This window comes from Excalfactoria chinensis, chromosome 8 (assembly GCF_039878825.1).
Source record: "Excalfactoria chinensis isolate bCotChi1 chromosome 8, bCotChi1.hap2, whole genome shotgun sequence".
Classification (NCBI taxonomy): domain Eukaryota; kingdom Metazoa; phylum Chordata; class Aves; order Galliformes; family Phasianidae; genus Excalfactoria; species Excalfactoria chinensis.
In genome coordinates, this window is record NC_092832.1 from 13,348,628 (window position 1) to 13,372,313 (window position 23,686).

The window sequence follows — 23,686 nt, forward strand, 5'->3', positions numbered from 1 at the left end:
TCTTGAAGCTGGGTGTGCATGCAGGCTTTCCACCCAGGCGGCAGCAGCCGCTACTGAGCTTTACAATTGCCTTTAACGAGAAGAAAAAAAAAAGTAATGTTTCTCCACATCCTTCTTAATTGCAAGCGTGTCCTGCCAGCTTGGTGATGGATACAATGTGTTTAAATACAGAGGAGGCCAGCACGGGGCAGCCATGAGGAGTCTGGAGGATGTGGAGGGCAGCTCAGCGTCTCCACTTGCTGCAGACAAAGCAGAGCAACTCCACTGGCTCCGGTGGCATTTCATCCTGGCTCACCTCCTCGGGATGGGAATTGGTAATTGAAAAGGATGGGGCTCTTGCCAGCTGAGCTGCATTCTCTTGGCATCTGGAGCTGGAGAAGAAAGAGATGGGCTGGGTTTGGGCACCTGCATCAGAGTGTGAGTATCTCCAGTGTCCCATATCCATCTCTAGAGTCCAACATTCATCTCTGGGATCCCACATCCATCTCTGGAGTCCAACATTCATCTCTGGGATCCCACATCCATCTCTGGAGTCCAACATCCATTTCGAGGATCCCTAATCCATCTCCAGCATCCCACATCCATCTCTGGGGTCTAACACCCACCTCCAGGATTCCACATCCATCTCCAGGATTCTAAATGAACCTCTGGGATCCCAACTATCACTAGGATTCCAATCATCTCCAGAATCCCAAATGCATCTCTGGGGTCCCACATCCATCTGTGGGGTCCCACATCCATCTCCAGGGTCCCAAATGCATCTTTGAGATCCCCACTATCTCCAGGATCCTAAATGCATCTCTGGGGTTCCATATCCATCTCCATGATCCCAAACCCATGGCCACCATCTCACGGCATGTGTGGTCCCCCTGGAGTGGCTGCAACTGTGGCTGTGTGCCCGCTGCTCTACAAAGCAGGCTGTGCCATTAGCTGAGGGAGGAAATAAAATAGCGAGGGCTCCAAATGGATCCCAGAGGGATTCCCTGTAGCAATTAGGTTTATACTTAGAAACATATTTCCAATCTTTACAGCCTGCTCTCTGTGTTTGAAATAATTTTCTACCCAATAAACCTTAGTAGCCCCCAAACATAATTTCAGCGATGCATTAATTAACAACAAGCGACCTGCTGGTTCAAAAACGGAACGAAAACCAACGCATATATTAGGCAGGAGCCATATTTCTGAGCCACTCACAGGGGCAGCGTGTGGCCACGGTGCTTTATATAGGACATTACCTAAGGGCTAGGGGCATAGGGCAGCCTGCTCGTTGCTGACCCACACCTTCTGCACAGGGTAAACAGAGATTTGAGTGGAGACAGTGCTCTCTTCCCCAGAGAAATAGGAGAGCATCAGCTAAGTGGGGCTATGTGCTCCTCCAGGCCCTAATGCAGCTCTGGGTCCCTATGGGGGGCTATGGGACATGAGGACAGTGCAGCCCAAGGTGAGCTGAGCCTGTAATCTCCTACTTCCTAACAGATGGGAGGCAGTTCTACAGGCTGCTGCTACCGGGCTTTCTGGCTATCGCTGGCTCATCCCGCTTTATCTGTTGCATGGGAAATATCCCACATAAAGCAAAGCAAAGCTGCAAAGCTGCTGTAATCCTCCCTAAAGCCACGCTGCCCCTTAGTGCGAATATTGCATTAGATGATATGCTTATTAAACTTGTTCAACACCAGTTCTACTTCCAGCTAGTGCCAATGGTCTTGAAGCTCTGTGAAGGTAATAACTGCACCATGGCATCTTTGTTCCAGATTTGGGGCGGTAATTGTTCACAGTTGCTCCAAGCTGTATGATCAACAGGAGGTGCAGTGATGGGAGTGGGTGATAGGAGCCACGTCCCTTGCACATCTGGGCTGTTGCCATAGCTTGGAGACACCCAGCACAGTTCACCCTGGGTTCTGCTGGCACACCAAGGAATGGTGTAACAGAAAGTGGAAATGCTAAGTCTTGAAGCAGTGATGGAGCACCTGGCAGGAAGGCAGGGCCAACCCAGGGGAGCTCAGGTGTATGCGATGCAGCTGAGTGTGACCAGGTGTGGAGCCAGGGTCCACCCCTTCCCAGACCTCATTTAAGGGCTGTCAGAGGAGACAAGTATCTTGCTGAGATCCCTGTCTATGTAAGGCTTGCTGAAGGTAAGTAGCTTCTTTTCTTTGTTTTTTTGCTTATGGCTGCATTTGAGCTTTTCCTTGCTTGCTGCAGCCTAGGACCTTTCTACTCTTTTGTTACTGCTGTGCTTTCCATCATCTTATGGCATATTACAGATGTGAACATTGTGGTCAGAGGACAAGAGGAGAGAAACCCTGGGAAGGATCTTGGCGTGGCTCACTCTTGTTTGTGGCACAGCTGGTTCTGGGCTGGAGTTGCATCTGGTTGGTCAGGCCTCGTGCTGGGGTCATGGTTGTCACTTTGCTCCTGGCTCCTTGGCTCAGGCATAAAACTGAATTAACTTCAGTCAATTATACGAAGCTTCTATGCTATATGAAGCTCTCTTCTATCGATTCCACTTAAATCCTTCAGGGGAGAAAGGTGCAATTTTAAATTTAGCACAATTGCAAGAGGTGGCTATTTTATCGATCTCTACAGTATCTCTATGAATCGTAGTGGTCCTTTACTGGAGGAATCTACTCTGATTTTTCCACAAGCTGGGTTATCTCTGGGCAACCCCTTTTTGAGCCCAGCCCTGCAGAGTATTCAGGCACAGAACTCCCACCTCTCTGGGTGGGGATGAGGCTGGCAGCGGGCTCCCATCCTACACCTCATCCCCCAGCCTCAGTCAGGGCACGCAGTGACTGGTTCTGTTAGCATTACACTGATGTAAATTTAAATCCTTCTGCTGCTCTCTCTGCTCCCAGCCCCGTGTTTTCAGGAAGAAAGAGAATGGGGAACAACTTTTTTAATGAAGTACAGCATTTAAATTCTCTTTATATTTAGTCCTATCCGGAGCTCTTTATCCAAATGAAGCAGAAAGCGTTTACAGCTGTATTTTCCATCACACCAACCAAGGAATATATTCATTTGCAGTAACATGGCACTCAATGAAGTGGAAAATAAGCTCCCCAAATTGCTCTCGCTATGAAACTGTCTCCATAACGAGGAAAAGCCTGGTTGGAGACTACTGACCAGTCACTTTGGTTATGATAAAGATTAATTTGGTCCAACACCTGAGCTGTGGCTGAAGCTTGGCCCCAAAATGGCTCTGCTCTATACCACAGGTGATGCCCATCATCACCAAAGGGGCACTTTATCCCTTAGGGAGGACTTGCAATGAATCCAAAGCCATGGGGCAGGCATGGTGAGTGCAGGCTGCCCAGGGCAGAGGGGATACCAGTGGGTTCCTCCTCCCTCTGTAGCCATCAGAGGAGGATGTGAGTGGGACGTTAAGCAGGTACTGGCAAAACAGAGCAGAGGGGTTACTAATTGCTTGTGATGTTTTGTCCAGCTCCATCAGTGTGAGCAACAATTGCTACTGGAAATGCAATTAATAATTAAGCACCCAGCACCGGTAGGTGTCAGCAGGAATTCCTGAGACTAGCATCCCTGTGCTGACAGCCCCAGCAGCAGGCAAAATGAGACCCCTCACTGCTTCAGTTGATGCTTAGTGGAATGCAGATTCCTTCTGTCCCCCCAGCGAGGGTGTTCTGCAGGAGCAGACTGACTCGGTGTGCATTTCCATGTGCTGCTGAGAAGCATCAGAGTCCTCAGCTTGGGTGCTGCAGGTCCCGTCTGAGCTTGGCTGGATGGCATGTCCCTGTTCCTGCTGCAGCATGTGGTATGCCAGCTGGGGTAGTGGCACATGGGGTGGCAGAAAGCAGTGCTGCTGCACCCTTATGCCTTGAAGCCCTAACAGTGGCCCTGCTGCTTTCCGCAGCCTACAGACCCTTCTGCAACACACAGCATCCCCTCCCCTCACAGCCTTCATTGCTGCCTGTCATATCTTGGGGCACCCCTCGAGCTGGAGCTTGTTTTTCATTATATTTTGCCTCTGAAGATGTGCTGATTTTCTTCCATCCTCTTGCTCTTTATATTTTTATTACAGATTTTAGGCTCTTCAAGAAACATCCCCAGCTTTTAGGGAGTGCAGAGCTTTTTCCCTGAGTGCAGATTTCCAACCACAGGCCTGACTGATGGTGATTCCCTTATTAAATTGCACTTAGAGGCAGCGACTGTCAGGCAGGAACAGAGAGAGCTTCTCCGATAAGTTGGAGCTATTCATTATTAAATTATCTTCATTCACTCAAACAGCTCATTTTCATTGAATTAGATGAAAAGTGCTCAAAGCCAGCTGCTGTAGCAGCTCAGAGGCTGCCAGGAGCACTGTGCACGTGTCACTGCTGGCTTTAGTGGGGGATGGCAAAGCTCTGGCCATTCTTCTGCTGGTGTGACTGTCTTGGATGTGCTGGACATTGCTTCAGCTAATGGCCCAACCCTGGGAACCTTGGCACAGCAGCTCTGAGAGATGGAGCTGGTGCGAACCCCCCCTCCAGAGCTGGGCTCTGCTGGCTGGGGTGAACAAGAAGGTAGTGTGAGGGCTGATGTGACTTCTGGAGAGCTCTGTGTCTGCAAGGTTGAATTAATCTCCCAATGGGGCTTCTTTGGTGTGAAGGTCCTTGCTTTAGAATCTGAGTGCATGGAGAAGGAGTGGTTTTGTCACCTCTGTCCCAACAAGACACCAGTCTGCACCTTCACCCCACCCTTCCCTTCTCTTTTTCCATCCCTCTTTTTCTTCTGTGTGAGGTAGATGCCTGGCCACCATTTAAACACTAAGCAGGCCAGGCTCTGGGTGCTCTTAAGGAAACATTAGTAACAGCAACAGCTCCACAGTAGATCTTTTTGGGAGAATCACTCCAAAGCAGAGTGTCCCATCAATCCCATGCATTTTGGGAAGAGTTTGCATCCCTCCTACCTAGAACAGGTTATGCCTTTGTGGATCAATGGAAACCCTTTCAGCTCACTGATCTACGAGGTCCTTCATACCTCGCACTAGCATGGCCACTTTTTTTTCCACGTGAGCATTCATTACAGTGTTCCCATGAGCATCCAGACCAGCTTGGTGCCAGCAGATGCTGTTCCTTACCAGCAGATCTCACCCAGAGAAATGGCTTTGATCAATGCTCTTGGATTACAGGCTTCAGCCTTGATCAAGGCAAGGGGAGGGGCTGGCTTGAACTCTTCAGGGACAGTCCAGGAAATGCAGCTCTGAGGAAAAACCTGCATCGAAGTGAGAGGCGGTGCTGTTGGAATAAGAGTGAAGAGGAGGAGGAAAGCTTTTGACTCTCCAGGATCTCAAGGTGGGCTGGGCTGGGTGTGGGTCTGGCAGAGCTAGTGCTGGTAGCGCTGCAGTGAGCTGGGTGAGGGTAGGGTGCAGACTACGTGCCAGCATCTCCCCTTCATCCTTCTCTTGTCCACCTCTTGCTCCGGGGCCATTCCCGATCTCAGGTGCGCAGGCGCTCTCCATCCCTTTGCTCCACAGATGGCAGGCAGGAGAGCCAGCCAGCCAGATGTGCTTTTCATAGCTCCCAAGCCAGGCATAACTAAACATTTACATTTATTACCAATTAGAGGGGAAACAGACTGTAGTTTTATGGACTGTACACGTCTGGGTGTGTTTCTCTTTGTGACCTTACTTACCACCCCAGAAACCAATTACCATTTTTAGGGGGGTAAGACCCCTCCAGTTGCCTGGGTATAATCTGTGGCACCAACTGCTATACTTCAACATTTTCCTAGTGCCTGCCTTCTTCCAGCAGTGCCCTTGGCCTTAAAGCAAGCCCTGAGCATCCAGCCTGACCTGTGCCCCTATATCCCTGGTTTCCCAGGCAACATGCTCTCCTTGGGATAAGGGATTCTATTTTCATCTTCTGACTGGAAATGTTTACAAGGAACTTCAACATGGCCTGGCTGGGAAGCGTGGGGTCCCCAGCTTCATGCATGGGTTTTCCCAATCACTGCTAATCAGTAAATGCATGTGAAGGTCCAGCTGGGTTTGGGATTAAAAAAATAATCCTTTATTATTATTTTTTTTCCCCTCAGCCTTGCTGGAGCGTGACAGAGGTGGGAGCTCTTGGCAGCTGGGATGTTAAATGTTTTTCCATATGGTCTCTTGGTTATTAATGGATTTTTAACACTTGACAAAGTAGAAATAAGGAGATAAAAGCTATTAGAAAGTAATTTGGGTAATCACTGTGTCTGCTCCCCCAGGAGCCTTCCTGAGAGTGTTGCTCCCAGTGCCACTGCTGACTCCTGGGAGGAAGGGAAGTCTGGTTGTGCTGGAGCTTTGTGGGGCTGAGGAGGACATGGTGGAGCAGACAGGCTCTAGGCATCTCTCCTCCCAGATTTATTGCATTTTATAGGCATTATATGTTGTGGTTTTTTTGGAGTGTTATGTCAGCAAAACAACTCTAGAAATTAGATTGGAAGAACAATGTCCTGGTGTGCTATGCACCAGGGATGTAAACTTTGTGTGGTGTGGGCTCTCTGCTTTTGCTCTCCAGAGACAAACTGGGCCATGAAGGGGGGGTGAGGGTGGAGGGAAGGAGCCTTTGCTCATCAGCTCCCATCTTGTTTTCCTGACCCATAATACTGGGGAAGCCAAAAGGAATAGAGAGTCATTAAGGTTGTAGAAGACCTGTCATGGTTTTGTGCTGTCAATATTCTACATCATGACATCATGTGTGGTATGAACTGTTTTGGTGGTATAAGAAAGTGTAACAGAGGGTATGTGGAAGTGTAACAGAGGGTATGTGGAAGTGTAACAGAGGGTATGTGGAAGTGTAACAGAGGGTATGTGGAAGTGTAACAGAGGGTATGTGGAAGTGTAACAGAGGGTATGTGGAAGTGTAACAGAGGGTATGTGGAAGTGTAACAGAGGGTATGTGGAAGTGTAACAGAGGGTATGTGGAAGTGTAACAGAGGGTATGTGGAAGTGTAACAGAGGGTATGTGGAAGTGTAACAGAGGGTATGTGGAAGTGTAACAGAGGGTATGTGGAAGTGTAACAGAGGGTATGTGGAAGTGTAACAGAGGGTATGTGGAAGTGTAACAGAGGGTATGTGGAAGTGTAACAGAGGGTATGTGGAAGTGTAACAGAGGGTATGTGGAAGTGTAACAGAGGGTATGTGGAAGTGTAACAGAGGGTATGTGGAAGTGTAACAGAGGGTATGTGGAAGTGTGGAAGGTTCATGCTCCAGATCTGTGGAATGGCAGCATCCCGAGTACTCAGCCCTTGGAGGAAACTACATATCCCAGGGGACAACGCGGCCAGAGATGAATCACCAGAGGAGGAGGACACACATATAATCTCGCTCCCAGGCTGGAACGTTCTTCTTTTCGCCCTGTCTATCGCTTTGGAGCGCTCCATCCCTGCTGTCTCGCTCTATCAGCAACGTTCCAGCCTGTCGCCTAGAGATTGCAGTAGGCCCCCGGTTCTCCGGGACTCTTTTTCTCTCTTTCTTTTTCTCTGCCTTGTTTGATATAGTAGTTGTAGTTATATTGTATCATATTGTGTCTCGTATTTAGTAAAATAAGTTCTTTCCTTAGATTGCTGCCGTTGTTTTTGTTCATTTCTCCCCTTCTAGGGGCAGCAGCCTCTATCACGGGTAAATCTAGATAACCCGATTACAAGACCTCTTAAGATCCCAAGTCCAGCCCCAACCCATCTCACTATGCTCGCTGACCACAGCCCTCAGTGCCACATGTCCACAGTTCTTGAACAACTCCAGACACGGTGACTGTACCACCTCTCTGAGCAGCCCATCTTGGTGCTTCACCGCTCTTTTTGGAAGAGAAATGTTTTCTAATATCTAGTCTAAACATTTCCTGGTGCAATCTGAACCCATTCCTTCTCATTCTATCATGTTCCTGTCTGGAGCTGCGGAGCTAAGAGGGAAGCTCATCTACATCACCAAAATACATGTTGAGCTGAATTTTGGTGTAGAAGTGAGTCAAAACTCAGTGTGTCTGCTCAGCTAGATGGTGCTGTAGCCTGTCATGGGGATATAGTAAGCACCATGGATTTGGTGGGCAGTTGGCTCAGAGGGTTTATGCCTTCCTGCCTGCAGGCTAGGAGTGTGCTTTTAAAAGCAAACCTGGCCTATGCAGCATCCCTGGGCAGCAGTGTGCTCTGAAATGTGTCACCACGGTTCCCCCTCAGGTCCCTCACTGGCTCCAGCGATGACAAGATTAGAGACAGCTCAGGGTGTTATTCTGCATGCCTTTGCCTTGCAGCAAGCTCTTTGCTAAATCACTTGTGGTTTTAACCTCTGGTCCAGGAGCAGAGCCATGAACTCGTGGGGAGTCCCCTGGGAGCAAAGTCAGGAGTCAGCCCAATGACGTAAGTTGGGATGTAGCTGTGCTGATGGCACTGGCTGTGGTGGCACTTGTGATGTGCTGCTCATCAGCACTTATGGCACAGGTAAGGATGCTGGTGTGGTTCAGGATCCTGGGGGTGTTATTTGTAGGAGAGCAGCAGTATCCCAATGCTTGAGTGCATCTTGAGGTGAGGGTTGTGCTAGGGTTGCTGTCACCCCTTGTGCTCTGGATGGATGGAGGTGGGCAACCTAGGGTTGTCACCTACAAGTGTGTATGTGCCCATGGATGTTGGAAGGTGGCAGGGTTAGAGTCATAGAACCTTAAAGGCTGGGTAAGACCACTAAGGTCTGGTCCAACCATCTACCCATTGTCAATTGGGTGGGTGCTCAGGGCCTGCATATGTATTTCAGGGGATGATGGCAATTGGGACTGGAGGAGAGAAAAGCAATTCTGCAATTGGCTGTGCGTCAGTGGATGCTCTAACACATGCAGGACTGGTAGCTGACACTGCCACATCCCTCCTTACCCTCCACAGCTGCTCATTGAAGGAGAGACTACGGGACTCTAGAAGAGTACAGAAAGCTCTGGACAAAGAACACCAAAGTGACAAAAAGAACACAAACACAACAGTTCCTGCATGCTGGATCTACATCTTCAGTTCCTTGTGAAGAAGCATGGCTCCTTCTGCCCACCACCTCCCCTACTGTCTTCTCAAGAGGTCCCAACAGGTGGTGGGAGTGGGAGGAAGAAGCCACTGAGGTCATCAACATCATCATCTCAAGGGCCACTAATCCCCATTCTGTCAGAAGTGGCCATTTGCCACAGCCCCATGGAGCTTCTGCAGAGAGGAAACCCCAGGGAGTGCAGTGTGGGCGGATGAGAGCCCTCGAGAGCTTTGAAAGTGATGGCAGTGAGATTGGATCAAGGGGGAAAACTATCAGAAAGGGGAGAAAATAGACCTTAAGAGAGAAACTGAAAATGTGCTGAAGCAGCTGATGACAACCCAAACAGCAGGGGAAGGCTCCTGCCTGCCAATTAACGAGGCTCTGGTGCTAATTTGCCACCTCGACTGCACTTCTGAGCTTGTCAGGAGATGGGGGGCTGGGGGAGGGGAAAGCAGACAGAACTGAAAAAGGAGCTGCAAGGCTCGATCTCGCCTCTGGGCTCTGCGGATGCTGCTGGAGCTGTTTGAGCTAAGCATTTGTATGGGCAGGGAAACAGCTTTGTGGTAACACCCCGAGGCCAACACTTGGGATTCTGGCATTTCCTGATGTGAAGAGTAGCTTTGCAAAGAGTATAAATGCAGCGGCTCACAACCTGGTGCACGGGTAGAGAGAGCCCCAAACATTAAGTTTTTTAAGAAGATGGTGGGTTTGAAACAAAATTGCCAGAGCTGGACGTGGGGTCCCAGCCTCCAGGGGTTCTTGCAGTGATATTGGGGCAGTGGTGGTACTTTGAGACTGGTGGAGAGGGAGAATGGTGCCTCAGTGTGCTGCTTCTTGGGTTTGTGTTTGATCAACTTGGGCATATGTGACTGGGTAAGAGATGCAGTGCCTAGAGAACACAGAGGATGGGAGCAGAGGATCATTAGCTTGGTACTCATCGTGACTGATGATGGGGAGGTGCACCTGAGCATCATCTCTGGGAGTGGCTGTTTACCCAGGGAGCACCGGAGAGCAAGTCACAAACTCTGCCAAATCCTTGAGGTGAGGCATGTTACCAAAAACCCTCCAGTTCTGCAGGCGCCCCTTAGCAGGGCACCCACACCACCTCCCCCGCTCATCCCCAGCAGGGCATGGGGAGCTGTGACACAGAGAGAATGGCTTTCACTTCCCCTGTGTTATTTAAATGCCTCATTTTTTTTCCTTTTAGGACCGGGAGGCACAGGCAAAGGAAGCCAGCTGTGCAGAAAGCAGAAGTCCAGGTGACAGATTGAGGGATGCTACAAGCACAGTAGGCTGCCTGATAGATTGATAGATTAGACAGAGAATATAAATAGCATTGTTTATCTATCCCACTTTTATTTTCCTCCCACTTGTCTCCCTATCTACCCTGGTTTTGTTTTCCTCCCACTTATCTCTTTATCTATCCAGCCTGAGGATGGAGCAGCAGCAGAATGGATGAGCTCAAGTTGCTATGTTCTTGTGGCATTCCAGCAATGTTTTAGCAGCTGGAGAGAGTGTGGCAGAGATATGATGATCACCCCATGAAGTAGATGCAGAGGTGCCCTTGGTGTCTGCATTGGGACTAGCTGATAGAGAGATGAAGCAGCTCTGGGAGCGCCCAAGGTGGGTTGCACTTTGTTTCATGCCCTTTCTAAGGGAGTGGTGAATGTGGAGAGCAACAAGGATGCCACAGGTTTGGAGCAGCCTCCAAATAAGGAATAACAATAGTAATAATAAGGAAGGACACATCAAAGATATGTCAACCACATGACTGAAAGGGTGGTTCAGCAACTTTTCATTCCTTCCCATACTACAGTGGAGGGGCACCAAGCAGCGCTCCTAGTGCCCATTTCTGGTATGCCCAAGTGGGTGTGAGATGCCACAGATGGCCTTAATGGGCCATGTAAGAATCCTAAGCACCCCTCTGGGTTAATGAAGTCACTGGCAGGGGGCAGATCGCTGGCTAGCATGGGGTGTGCTCCTTGTCTGTACCTTCTCATGAGGCTTTGCTCAATACCAGGCTTGCATGATAGAACAGGAAATGTAGAGCATGCAGTGCTGGAGCCTCCTCGCCACCCCCCAGCACAGCAATGGAAAAGCCAGGGCCAGAGATGACATCATTCTTGTTCTTTTTTTTTTCTCAGTTATTTTTGGTTGTTCTTTTGCTCGAAAAAAGGGGCATTTTTTTAAAAAATATATTAAACAGATACATTTTACTAAGATGTCTCTCAGCTGGAGCCACCAACAAGAAACAATCCTCCTCAAATAGATAAGCTTAAAAAACTCCCAAACTAACCGAATTAATAAATACATAAATAAAACATTTTTCTTTTATCTTTTTCTTTCCTCCTTTTTGTTTCCATTTCTCTGTGAGGAGAAGAGGACCAAAGGTCTCCACTAGTGTCCATAACAGCAGCGTTGTGGGGCAGATGCCAGGTTCCTGCCCGCGCTTAAGGGAGCGATGCCTCAGCTCTGCCCATCGTGTGCTTTCCCCCAGTGCTACCTGTGAGGATGCAGCCATGGGAAGAATGCAACGCGAAAGCAAAGGCATCTGTAGAAACTCATCTTAAAAAGACTAAAAAATTGGAGTGCTGCTGGAGGAATTGATAGCAGGCACCGGGGAGCCCTCGTGGTGTTGGGCTGTTTGCTCCGGTGGGGCCACCACCACATGCCCCTGGCCACCAGCACGTGTCCCCAAACAGAAGAGGTGGCTGTGCTGGCAATGTCCCCATGCATGTAGCCATCCTGTGCTCACTCCCCCTGGCTTGAGCCCTGCATCTTTATGGCCGGTGGTTGGGTGTACTGTGGAAGCACGTAGTTGGCGTGAAGGTAAGGCCTTGATTTCATTCTTTTTGGAGTGCTTTTTAACTTTTTTTTTCTTTTCAGGGGAGTCTTTTCACCAGGCCCTCTCACTCTGTGATGCAAGTGGTCCAGATGCTAGCTGCACAACTTGCCCATCTCCTGCTCCACCGCATTGGGCAGCCGTGAGTTGAAGGCCCGCAGGGAGGACTGGATCCTGGCCACCTCGTTGTTGGCCAGCTTGAGCCTGTGGCGAAGCAGGCAGGTGAAAAGGTCGAGGCGGGTTTTGCCAGGGGGTGACAGCCTGTTCACCCGGTCCCGGATCTCCACTAGCTGCAGCATGGCTGAAGCCTGTGATCCCTGTGTGTAGGGGTAGTCCAGCTGCAGGATCAAGTCGCGAATGGCGTCCGGTTCAAAGGGCAGGCTGTAGCCAAAGACCTGCAGGCTGTTGATCTTCATGTAGCCCAAGTTCTTAGAGGGATCTGTCATCTCCAAGGGCTCATAGTAGATGGTCTCATTGGAGCTATCGTCCAGAGACTTGATGCGGCTCCGCAAGTAGACATGGACTGTTTCAAAGAAGGTCTTCCACTTGTTGCCCAAAGTGAGCGTCCAGTTTTGGCACTGGGCAGAGGCATCCACATTAGTCCTTTCCCAGTCAGGGAAGCTGCCCTCGTTAACAGGCATGAACCAGCTCTCAGAGTGGCTTCCCCCAAAGGGGTTGACGTAGATGGCCATGACAGGCTCCAGCGTGCTGTTCTTGGTGAGGCAGATTTGCAAGGAGAGGGCCAGCATCACATGAACCAGTCCCGGCTTGTACTTGTTGCTTTTCAGGGTGAGGAGCATGCGCTTCCTCCAGGACGGGTCAAACCAGCTCCCCAGGCGCATATCGTTGCTGATGAAGATGGAGTGCACCTCGATGCGGCTGTCCCGCTTCTGCAGGAGGTACTTGAGCTCCAGGTCCTGCAGGTCTGTCTCCAGTCCCAGGTAGTGCTCCAGTGAGTCGGCCACCTCGGGTCGGCAGAAGCCCTGGGCCAGCACGTAGCCATGGTTGCAGGTCCCACAGCGAGTGCTGTTGTCCTCGGCACAGCTGGCACAGGCTGGCCCCTCACCCAAGGCACACGGGATGGCCCCTTGGCAGGAGGGCTGCTCTGAGGGGCATGTGCAGCTGTGGCTTTCTTCCAGGAAGGTCCCAGGCACTGTCGTCTCACCGCAGTAGAGGAGTGACTGTGCGCGGCCCCACCAGTAATGAAGTGGCCTAGGAGAGAAGGAACATGGTAGGACAGTTGCTTAGGATGGAATCATTAAGGTTGGAAAAGACCACTAAGATCAACTAGTCCAGCCTCCCCCACCATGCCCACTGACCATGCCCCTTGGGGCTGGCCCCTTTCTCCTTTCAGCTAGTTGTAGGGTATCCTGGACTGAACAGACCTCAGACAGTTTCAGGACTTGAAGAAAAACCCAACTTGGGTGTCATACAGCACCTCTGGTGTCTCCCACTGAACCAACCCTTGTTTTCCACTTCCAGGCTTGAACTCAACCTGTGAGGACTGCATCCCCAGGTGGCAACGCTGTCCTCAGGCTTCCCTCGAGCAAGCTGGGAGCTCCTTGAGCCCCAGGGGGAGACAGACCATGGGACTGAGCTTTCTTGGGGCTCTGACCTGCAGCATGGGGCTGTGGCATCCTACCTCTCCTTTGGCAGTTTGAAGCGAGGTTGCCGGTGGCAGCGTTTGCTGAGGTTGAAGAGCCTCCGGATGATGTGGTGAGTTTTCCTGGAGAGCAACTTCAGGCTGGTACCCAGCTGCTGGTAGCGGTGTTGAATGTCCAGGTCCATGGCCCAGAAGTGGGAGATGGCTGTCCTGTTCAGGAAGCGATCCCCTGGAAGTCTTTTCACCAGTGCCTGAAACTCCTCTGTGGGGAGACAGATGCCAAGTCAGAGAACCTGGTGTCATCAGTTGTTGTTTTCCATTTAAAAAAATGCCTACGGGCTCTATGGTCCTCATGGTGAGAGTCATCTTATGTGCTAGCTATGAGACTACTTGTCTGGACCATACCCCACAGCCTCTGCCCACCCTGAGCACCCATGGATGCTTCCGAGCCACATGCACTAACCTGACCTACTGCAAGAGGAGATGCTTTTGGAGCTAGGATATAGCACCTGGCACAGTGTCTCTCATCCTTACCTGACTCCTCAAACTGGTTGTGGTGGCTGTCCCAGGCGCGCTGGAGCTGGACCAAGTTGCCCTCGAGTGCCTGGATGTCGGCCTCAGGGCAATTGCAGTGGGGGAAGGTGGGCTGGCATTGGCAGTGGCAGTCACTCCGGCGGCACACCAGCTCCCCAACTGAACTGCAGGCAATGTAGCTCAGGGCAGCCGCCACGAAACGCTCCCTCAGGTGATGGGGCAGAACCGTCTGCAGCCCTGCAGGTAAGAAGGAGCTCAGGGGGTTCAACACCCCCAGCTGGACCCCCTTGGGCCTCTCCCAGACCACCTGGATGCTCACATCCATTGGCAGCAGAGCCACCTCTCTGGGCTCTCCCTTGATCACAGCTCCTCTTGGCAAAGGAGACGGATCGTCTTCCTGCCCAACTTTGGTTTATTTATCTTTAAAGCAGCAGCCCGACCCAGCACCCCCTAACCCACGTGCATCCTTGGTGGCCCTTCTGCCATCCCCGTGGCATTGTTCCTACCTTGCAGCTGCACCTTGTTCTCTGGGCTCTGCACCAGCACTGAGCTCACCGAGTCCAGGTTGTCGTAATTGCTGCAGCCCAGCGGCCCCGTCCGTGTTTCTGTCACCTGGTTGGGACCGCAGATGGTGAGGGACACGGGAGGGGATGCATACCACTACGCACAGCTCCTAGCTATCAAGGCAACACTGTAGCAGCTTGGAGAGGAGAAATAATTGCCTGCTAATTGGCTTGTTGACAGCCAGCAGCCCGGCCTCCAGCCTGCTGAAAAATGCGCCTTCATTAGCGTGCCTAGTTTCCCATAAATAATGTGGATGTGCACACTTATCTGGGGCTCTCCCTGCCCTGTCCTGCCTCAGTGCCATCCCTGCTAGGCTACACTGCCCACCCACTGTCTCCCTCTTGCTGCCCCTTCGCCTACCTTGATGGCAGCCGTGGCGATCTGGATGTGGTGTAGCCGGCGCAGTGTGCTCTCACGGTCGATGAAGTAGGAGGCTGCCAGCTGGTGCAGCGTCTCCAGTGACACTGCCGAGCTGTTCCCAGCACCCGACAGCTCTGCCCGGTGGCTCAGCTTGCGCTTGTCCACAAAAATGGTCAGGGACTCCTCTCCTGCAGGGGCACATCATGTGTCCCCTTCTTGGTCATATTTCTTCCCCCAAACCCATCTTCTTTCTGTCCCCAGCTCACCTCCCAGCGTGGCAGCCAGCAAGAAGTGTGTCCCATATTTCTTGATGATGCTGTCAGTGACCTGCTGCAGGCTGGGCCGGCGCCCCAGCAAACGGATGTTGCGGATGAATTCAGGGGCGAGGGGCAGTGGTAAGCTGAAGAAGTCCTTCCTCTCCAAGGCCAGGTTGTTCACCTTCCAGCGTGCAAACTCCCTGCAGCAGGAAGGAGAAAAGTGATGGTCAGAGCCTGGAGATGGATGGGGAAAAGGATGCCCTGTGACAAGGCTTCATCGGTCTCTAACCACTGATGGTAATAATGAGCTGTATGCATCAGAGGTCTCCAGGTGGCACTGATGTCACCTCTTCCATCCTGCTGGCTTCACCTATCTTTGATCACCCTCCCTATGGATCCAGGTAGAAATTCAGTGTCTGGGTGTGTACAGCTGTGGATGATAACAGTGTTATCTATGAAGCTGGAGGTGGAGGAAGTGGATGGGGTGAGGGTGCTGGAGGTGGTGGGCACAGCATTGGTAGGATGTGGAACTCTGGTGCTGGTCCCCACTGGAAGCTTGGGTAGCTCAGAGTGGGGCAGGATCTGGCCTTACTCATTTGCTATTGGGCTCTTGTAGTGCAGAGGGCTGGCCATCAGGGTGGTGGGATCATGGTGGGATGGAGGACAGTGGGATGCTCTGGCATGGGGTGATGTTTTGTATACATCCCCCTTGAGCTCCTCAGCCCGCTTCTGCCTCAAACAACAGCCCCGCAAATATCATGTGGCCAATTTCAGCCTAATATTCAGCTTTTTGCTCTAATTAACACCAGGTGGTGGCTTTCCAACAGTTTAATTAGAGCTGATTAAGAGAAAAGGGAGAGGAGGAAGGAGGAAAGGTTGGACATGAGCAGCACTCGGCTGCCTCCCACAGTGACTTCAGAGCACAAAAAAGGTGGTGCTGGGGTGGGGATGGTGCTCCTTGTCGATGGTGTTGCCTCCCCAGCCTGGGGCAGAGGGAAATGTGGGATGGGAGCCTCTAGTCCTTTGGTCCCCTTGATCTTATCCCATGAGAAAGGCGAGGTTATCCTTCTTGGAGGAGGAGTGATTCAGCTGCCGTCCCTGTGGGTGCTCCTTTCTGTCCCTCCAGCGTCACTAGCAGTGTCTCTGGAGCATCCATTGACAGCATGCAGGGACAGGGAAAGGGGAAACAAGCTCCCTGGGGTGTTGGCTTCACAACAACATAGCCACCCCTGTGCTGACGTCAGCTCACTGGTAGGATGCAGCAGGGTTTGCTCTGGTGCCATGAACCCCTCCTGGGCTGCGAGGGCTTTGCAAGGGCCTCTAGCATCAGTCTTGCCCTGGCAGAATCCCAGCTAGGCCTGCGCATCTCAACCTGAATTGCAAATAGCTGCTGGTTTGGGACAAAACTGCCTGGGGTTGCTTGCTGGTTGTGGGCTGAACCGAGGGGTTCAGCAGCCTTTGCAGCTGAATGGGATTGTGAAAGGCATGAAAACAAAACATCTCCCATTGGCAGAGCCTGGCATAGGTGCTGCATCCTGCCACAGGTACCCTAGAGTAACCCCAGCATCAGCCATCTGGATTCAACCAGCCCCATTCCCGGCACCTCTGCTGCTGCCTCTCACCTGTAGATCCTGTACCTGGTGGTGAAACCCTGCCGGTAGCGCTCCATGAAATCCACGTACTCCTGGGCTCGGTAGAAAGGACCCCGGTCGGTGAGTAGCCAGTCGAGGGGTGCTCGGCCAGAGGAGGAGGAAGAGGATGATGAGGAAGAAGGGGATGCGGGGCCGGAGACATGCTGCTCGGTGGCCACGCTGCCTGCCCCGCAGCACACGCTCAGGGCCAGGAGAGCCAGGGGCCACGGGAGCATCAGTGGGAGCCCGTCAGCACGCTGCAGGTTCTGCTGCCCCATGCTGCTGCTGCCCGGCCGGATCCTTCATTCTCTCGCCCTCCTGCGCTCCTTGGGGACGGATCCTGCCCTGCAATGGCACCACATGATGGGTGGACCATGAGTGCAAGGCATCCTTGTGGTAGGTGACATGAGTGTAAGTTGCATGCAGCCCTAAGGTTACCAGGGGATGGTGTGGTGAGGATGGAGAACCATCCAAGAAAGAAGGGAACAGATTCTGTAGCATGGTCTATCATGACAGCAAAAAAAAGAAATGTTTTCAAACTAAAAGAGAGGAGATTTAGATCACATAAAAGAAACAGCATGTTTTTTATGATGAAAGTTGCCCAGGTTGCCAGAGATGCAGTGCATGCCCCATCCCTGGAGACCCCCAAGGTCGGGCTGGATGGGCTCTGAGCACCTGATGGAGCTGTGGGTGTCCCTGTTCAGTGAAGGGGAGTTGGAGCAGATGGCCTTTGAAGGTCCCTTTCAACTCAAATGATTCTATGAAAATCCCAGGGAGAGCCTGGGAAGGAGTTAATGGATGTGGAACATTTTGAGGGTGTCCATCATAACCATGCACAGCTTCTCTTGGGTTGGTTCAAAAAAAAGCCTGAAGGCATAGGAAAAATTAACTGCTCCAGCTGTTGGCATGGTGCTGGGCTTCCCTTTGCACCACGCTAGTGGATGAGATGGTGGATGAGTGGGTGTGCAGATGGATAGAATCATAGAATCATAAAGGTTGGAAAAGACCTCTAGGATACTCCAGTCCAACCATCCACCTGCCGCCAATATTGCCCACTAAGCCATGTCTCTTTATCTATACATTTCATGAACACCTTCAGGAATGGGGACTCCACCAACTCCCTGGGCAGCCTGTGTCAGGTGGCGGAATGGGCTTGTCTACCCTGTACCCAGCTGGGCTGTCCACATCGGTGTTCGGAAGACAACCAGCATTCATCTTGAGCTGAGACCTTACTGATCTTGTAGCATCTGCACTGAGTATTTTGAAACACGGGAGGTTTGCTGGAAGCAATATCCTGGGATCAGAGCCTGCACTTGCTGCTCTCCATAGGGCAGCTAGTGATAAGGAGCTGCAAGGTGCAGGGGCTGAGCCAGAGCAGGGAGAGGTTTCTTGCCTTATGCAGCAAGGACTGGTTGCCTAAAAACCTGCTTTGAACAGAGCGGAGTTCAAAGTCAGCACAGGAACGTCAGAACTGACTCGTTCTTCATTAGCTGATGTAAATGCTGGGTATAAAAATATGGAACTGGGCCACAGAGGGGAGGGCAGCAGGGATGCAGGGAGGGCTCCCGGGCTTATCTCTGGAGCCCAGCAAAGGCTCTAGACTTCAAACGGACGGAGCTGGGGCTTACCCTGCCTGCGTGCCAGCTTCATGCTTTATCCCCAGGCCAGTTAAGACCTGGGAGAAGCCAGCAGCTGCAAGCAGGCTCTGGGATGGGATAGGGGTCAATGGGAACAAGGTTTTGGGGGACCCCATATTCACAGCACTTCCAGGATATGCCCGTTATTCTCTGTAGCAGGAGCCACCCAATGCTCATCCCTGCCAAGCACGCACCAGCCCCACACTCTCCTAAACCAGGGCTTTGGCAGATGAATCATCATACTTAAATACTCATTGTTATTATTTTCCCCCTTTTCTTCTATTTTTAAACCCTTAAGGGTGTGCTTTGATGACGTGCTCTCAGCCGGCTCCCTGGCAATTTGGAATCAAAACTGAAGTTCTTGTCGGCTGCAATAACCCTGATGGAGGTGCCAGCAGAGCACAGGTGGGCTAGGGGTTGCCATGGGCTGCAGCATAGTCAGCAGGGACAGGGAGGAGACCAACCCTTGTACACAGTGCTGATGTTCAGTTTGGGGACTTTTGCTACAAAGACACTGAGCTGCTGGAATGCACCCAGAGAAGAGCAATAAGGCTAAGGACTAGAAAACAAGATATATGAGTGACAGGATGGGAGGAAATGGCCTCAAGCTGTGCCATGAGAGGTTCAGTTGGATATTAAGAAGAATATCTTCATGCGGAGGGTCACCAAGCATTGGGATGGGCTGCCCAGAGCAGTGGGAGAATTCTCATTCCTGAGGAAATAGCACTAAGGGACACAGGTTAGTGGTGGGACCTGCTGCGTCAGATTGATGGTTGGCCTTGGTGATGCTGAAGGAACCAAGCTGATACCAGAGACCCTCTATCCCACACCATCATTAGCCACCCTGCTCTATTGGCTTGTATCAGGGGTGGGTAGGATAAAATAAGTATGTAAGTGCAAATCTGTACTTGCAGAAGCAGGGGACAGCACAGCTCTTTGGTAGCACATAACCCCATTGACCTCACTACTAGAGCTGGAAATAACTTTCTAATCACTTATCCTTGATCCAAAAGAATGGAGATTTGATGAGAGGCATCTGACTACTCTTTTATTTCCTCTTTTTTTTTTTTTTTTTTTTTTTTTTTTATTTAGAGTTTGCATCGCAAAAGCTGGAAAGCTTCCAGCCTGCTAATTATTTCCCCCCCCTTGCTTATAAAAACCCTTAACACGAAGGAAGAGGCATTTCAGCGCAAATGTCCCTGGCAGATGTGCCCAGGAGCACAGCCTATTTCCTGGCCAGCTCTGCCTGGTCCTGGTGCAGCCCTCTGTGTCTCCGCTGCCTGCAGGCAACAACCCATGCAATGCATTGCTGGGATTGCCATGAGCTGCATCTCAAAAAATAGCTTGTTGCAAAACCCCGTATGTTCTGAGGCTTCCTCCTGCCCTTAGCGCTCAGATGACAATAGAATCACTTCTGCTTTTGATGCTTTCACCCAGAAAGCGAGGGGCAGGAGGGCATGCTGGGCTCCTCGTTAGCAGCTGAACAAGCCACAGGACCCGGCAGCAGCATCACCCTGCCAAGCCGTGCCATGTCCTGCCCGTCTGGATGCCAAGAGCAAGGCAGCTCTGGAGCAACACGCTCCTCCACTAATCAAGCAGGGTTCGATAATTAAGACATTAGCTAATTGTCAGGGACATTAACATTGATTTCTGCCCTTTCACGCTGCAGAAACTGATCCGGCCGCCTGCATGCCGTGAAGCATTCACAAGGGGTTTGGCTGGGGATGTGTCTGAGCCCCCAGGTAGCTGATGCTGGCAGACGGGTGACATCCTGCTCCAGAATCCCTGGGGACAGGACCAGCCGAGGTGCATCCATGTGGGAGCCAAAGGAGAGGGCTTGCCTTGAGCTCCTGCCGATGCCTTTTAGTGGGGATGAAACTCTAACTGAGTCACCTTCTTATTAAATGTGGGAAAGATTTATCAAATTAAGGCCACTTAGAGAGGCTGGGCAGAGGCTAAGTGCCTGGAGCAGATGGGCTCAGCTGTGCATGCCGATGCTATTTGCTGTGCTGTGGGGTCAGACCAGCTCCATGCCCATCCAGGGCCATGCAGAAGCTGAATCCCAAGCACGGGGACAGCCACTTCTGAGCACGCAGGGACACCTGCCTGAGCAGCAGTCTTGGTGATCCCCAGCACGGCTCAGAGCAGATTCTCGCTAAATGACTTCAGTAAGTCACTGCCTCTCCCCCCGCCCTTGAGACTGGTTTAAAAACCTGCAAGACATTATGATTTGGGTTCCTTTTATTAGCTTTTCTTAGAGAGAGGAACTTTAAGATGAGAGTAAAGGAAAATGTCAGAAAATCCCAGGACTCGGGGAGCACAGGATTTGCATAAGACATCAAATGAGATGAAGCCCGGGCTGCGGTCGAGGGAGACGGCAGCTGCGCGTTCTGTGTCACACCAGTGCCATGTGTTGTGCCCTCTGGCTTTGCCCACCAGAGACTTCCAAACCCACAGGCAGAAACCCTCTTGAAAGAGCAATGTGTCAAATCCAACTCCCCCAGCACAGCGGCTGCTTCCCCCGCCTGGGGCCGAGTTCCCAGCCCCGAGCATCCCCGAAGTCAGCTCCCGGGAGGAGGAGGGGGGCTCAAGCATACAGAGGCATCCCCTCCTACTGTCGGAGTGAGCACAGCGTGAAGTGGCTTCACCCGAGTGGGCAGCATCAGGAGCAGGGGGAAAACATGCGGTGTGTGTGGGGCCAGCCTCACGCTCCCCGGAGCTCAGCAGCCCCCCGATCCCAGCCGGAGTACAGCGCAGGGGGTTGCCCGGTGCAGACCCCACGGCTGCGGATGGAGAGGGCACACTGACACCTGCTGGCAGGTCCCGCACCTCCGGCGCCATGGAGGGGTACAGTCCGGCACCCCCAGCCCGTGCTCCAGAGCTGCGTTTTGGGGCCAAGCACGGGGCTCCCAGAAAGTAACTGGGCGGGAGGGACAGCGCTGCGCAGAGGGTTGCTGCTCTCGAGTCCGGCCGGAGTTCGGGCTCCTTTGGAAATGATGAAAGCCAGCGGTGAGCGGAGGGAAGCGAGCTGCTGCTATAGGCTAACCCGCTTCTCGCCCCGCGCTGCGGCACCGGGCTGGGAGCCTTCCCGTGCCGCTGAGGGCCAGCTGTTGCTCCAGATTCTCCCAGCAGGGCAGCACAGTTCGGCACTTTAGCTGGCTGTCTCTCCGGAGCAGCGCAGCGCTGCGCCCGCAGCTCCCGCTCTTCCCAGCCGAGGGAAGAGCTCAACGCAACGCGGGTACCAACCGTGGGACACAGCCTCCCGTCTCCCCTCGTCCTCTATGGGACAGCTCACCCAAGGTCACCGAGCCACCCAGCGGGGCGGGGACATCTCCAACCCGTCCGCACCGTCCGACGCAGCATCCCACCCTACCGGAGCATCCCCACTCCGTTCACTAGCGGAGAAGCTCCGCGATCCCGTCGGGCTTACCCCAGGCTCCGGGCGGCAGCAGCGGCAGCAGCAGCGGAGGCGGCAGCAGCGGATCCCGCGGTCCGGTGGCGGCTCAGGCGTCCCGGTGCCGGCCCCGCCGCCCCATGGCGCGGCCCCGCCGGCGGGCAGCCCGCACCGGGTCCCGCCGCGCTCCGCGGCCGCCGCCACCTCCACGCTCACCCCGCCACCGCCGCCCCATGATATATGCGACGGAAGCGGCCAATGAACGGAGCCGTCTGCCTCCCCGCTCCCTCCCATTGGTGGGCGCCGTGGAGCCGCGGGGGGGAGCGGGCGCGCGTGGGGATGCTCTGCGGGCACGCGTGGGGCAGCGCTTGGCCTCGAGCTTAACCCTGTGCCAAACGCCGGGCATAATCCCCCCGCCTGCAACCGTGTACCGCGGTCCTCTTTCCTCCTGAACCCCAAAAGTGGAGGTTTTCCCCGCAGAAAAGTGGTTTTGTCACGGAAAGGTTGAGATCTCCCTCCTAGAACCATAGCACTCCAGAGTAGTATCCTCTGGGTTTACGGTTAGAGATGAATTTGGGTGAAGGCATAACCAGGTTCAGCGTGCGGGTTTGGGTATGACCCAGACATGGTGCACAGCTCAGTTCTCTGCTCCCACCCTCAGCCCTGTGCTCTGCCCTGTGTGTGGGGTCGGACACCCACGAGGCACTGCTCCTGGCCCTGTAGGGTGCCCTTCACAGCCTCTGTGTGCAGCCCCAGCTCTGGGAAAGCCCTCACTGGGTTCTGTGCTCAGGGGATGGAGGCAGCAACGGGCACGCTGACAGTCTCCAAAGGAGAGAGCCCACAAAGGGAGAGTGGTGCTCTGTCCTACACAACACCACCTCATTCTTCCCTATATTTTCCTTATATGTTTCCTTATGTTTTTTCTTATGCTTCTCTTTACATTTTTCCTTCAGTGTTTGTCCCTATATTTTTCTTTACACGTTTTCTTATCCCTTTCCTTATATTGCATCTTATCCCTTTCCTTATGTTTTTCCTCATCCCTTTCCTTATAATTTTCTTAATGTTTTCCCTACGTTTCTCTCCTATCTCTCTCATTTTTTCCTTACAGTTCCCTTACCGTTCCTTTATAATCGCCTTGCTCTTCCCTTATACATATCCTTTCCTTGCTCTTCCCTTATACATATCCTACAGTCAGACTAGATGATCTCAGCGGTCTTTTCCAACCTTAGCCATTCCACAACTCCATATCTTCCTCTCCTTTCCCTTCCATTTCCTTTACACCCTCCTCGCATTTCCCTTATATCCCCCTCATCCCTCCTTTCCCCTATCATTTGTCACTACTTCTGCTCCGCTCGATGGATGGGGACACAGTGCCTCCCTTCAATCACACCCCCTCTCTCAGCATGGAGCCGGATGGGCTTTAAGACCCTCTTCCAACCCAAACCATCCCAGGATCCCACCGTTCCCCGTGATGTCGAGAAGGGGCTGAGCGGGTCTCTCCCTCCGAGCCGCGCCGTAGCGCACCGCACCGCGCCGCACGGGGAGGTGCCGGTCCCCGCGTCCCCGCCCCTCGCCGCCGCCCGGCGCCGGAGCTGCAAGATGGCCTGGGCCGGGCTGTGCGCCCTGCTGGCCGGGTGCTGCCTGGCGGCCGGCAGCGGCCCCGCCGAGGCGGCGGCGGAGGCGGCGGCCAAGGAACTGGAGTGCAAGCTGAAAAGCATCACGGTGTCGGCGCTGCCTTTCCTCCGGGAGAACGACTTGAGCATCATGCACGGCCCCTCGGCCGCCGAACCCAAGCTGCTCTTCTCGGTGCGCAACGATTTTCCCGGAGAGATGGTGGTGGTGGACGACCTGGAGAACACGGAGCTGCCCTACTTCGTGCTGGGTGAGCATCTC

The 23,686-nt window shown here is 52.7% G+C and overlaps 2 protein-coding genes and 1 long non-coding RNA gene across 4 annotated transcripts in view; 2 read left to right on the forward strand and 1 right to left on the reverse strand.

Moving 5' to 3' along the window:
- The first annotated feature begins 2,105 nt into the window (after positions 1-2,105).
- On the forward strand, positions 2,106-9,990 carry LOC140255735 (uncharacterized). Its single transcript, XR_011904539.1, has 4 exons — positions 2,106-2,132; positions 5,126-5,288; positions 8,267-8,328; positions 8,842-9,990. It is a non-coding gene; the product is annotated as an uncharacterized lncRNA (long non-coding RNA).
- A 1,093-nt stretch (positions 9,991-11,083) lies between these two features.
- On the reverse strand, positions 11,084-21,984 carry BRINP2 (BMP/retinoic acid inducible neural specific 2). The gene is made up of 8 exons (XM_072343639.1): positions 21,830-21,984; positions 16,754-17,107; positions 15,141-15,331; positions 14,875-15,062; positions 14,457-14,562; positions 13,951-14,187; positions 13,456-13,678; positions 11,084-13,025 (listed from the first exon to the last, which is right to left on the reverse strand). The coding sequence occupies exons 2-8, from the start codon at positions 17,038-17,040 to the stop codon at positions 11,909-11,911; spliced, it is 2,349 nt and encodes a 782-aa protein (XP_072199740.1). The 5' UTR covers positions 17,041-17,107; positions 21,830-21,984; the 3' UTR covers positions 11,084-11,908.
- Positions 21,985-23,366: 1,382 nt separating this feature from the next.
- The window catches only part of ASTN1 (astrotactin 1), a 40,801-nt gene continuing 40,481 nt past the window's right edge, over positions 23,367-23,686 (forward strand). For both annotated transcript variants that reach the window (XM_072342564.1, XM_072342565.1), the window contains exon 1: positions 23,367-23,675. In XM_072342564.1, the coding sequence (XP_072198665.1) occupies positions 23,393-23,675 (283 nt within the window). In that variant the 5' untranslated portion in view covers positions 23,367-23,392. The remainder of the gene's footprint in view (positions 23,676-23,686) is intronic.

What these genes read in the sequence shown, in the direction of transcription:
- BRINP2 (XM_072343639.1), bottom strand. Translation starts at nt 17,040, where the DNA reads ATGGGGCAGCAGAACCTGCAGCGTGCTGACGGGCTCCCACTGATGCTC. An exon ending in GCTGGCTGCCACGCTGGGAG is followed by an intron (nt 15,063 to 15,140) that starts GTGAGCTGGGGA and finishes GTGCCCCTGCAG; the next exon opens with GAGAGGAGTCCCTGACCATT. An exon ending in TCGCCACGGCTGCCATCAAG is followed by an intron (nt 14,563 to 14,874) that starts GTAGGCGAAGGG and finishes GGTCCCAACCAG; the next exon opens with GTGACAGAAACACGGACGGG.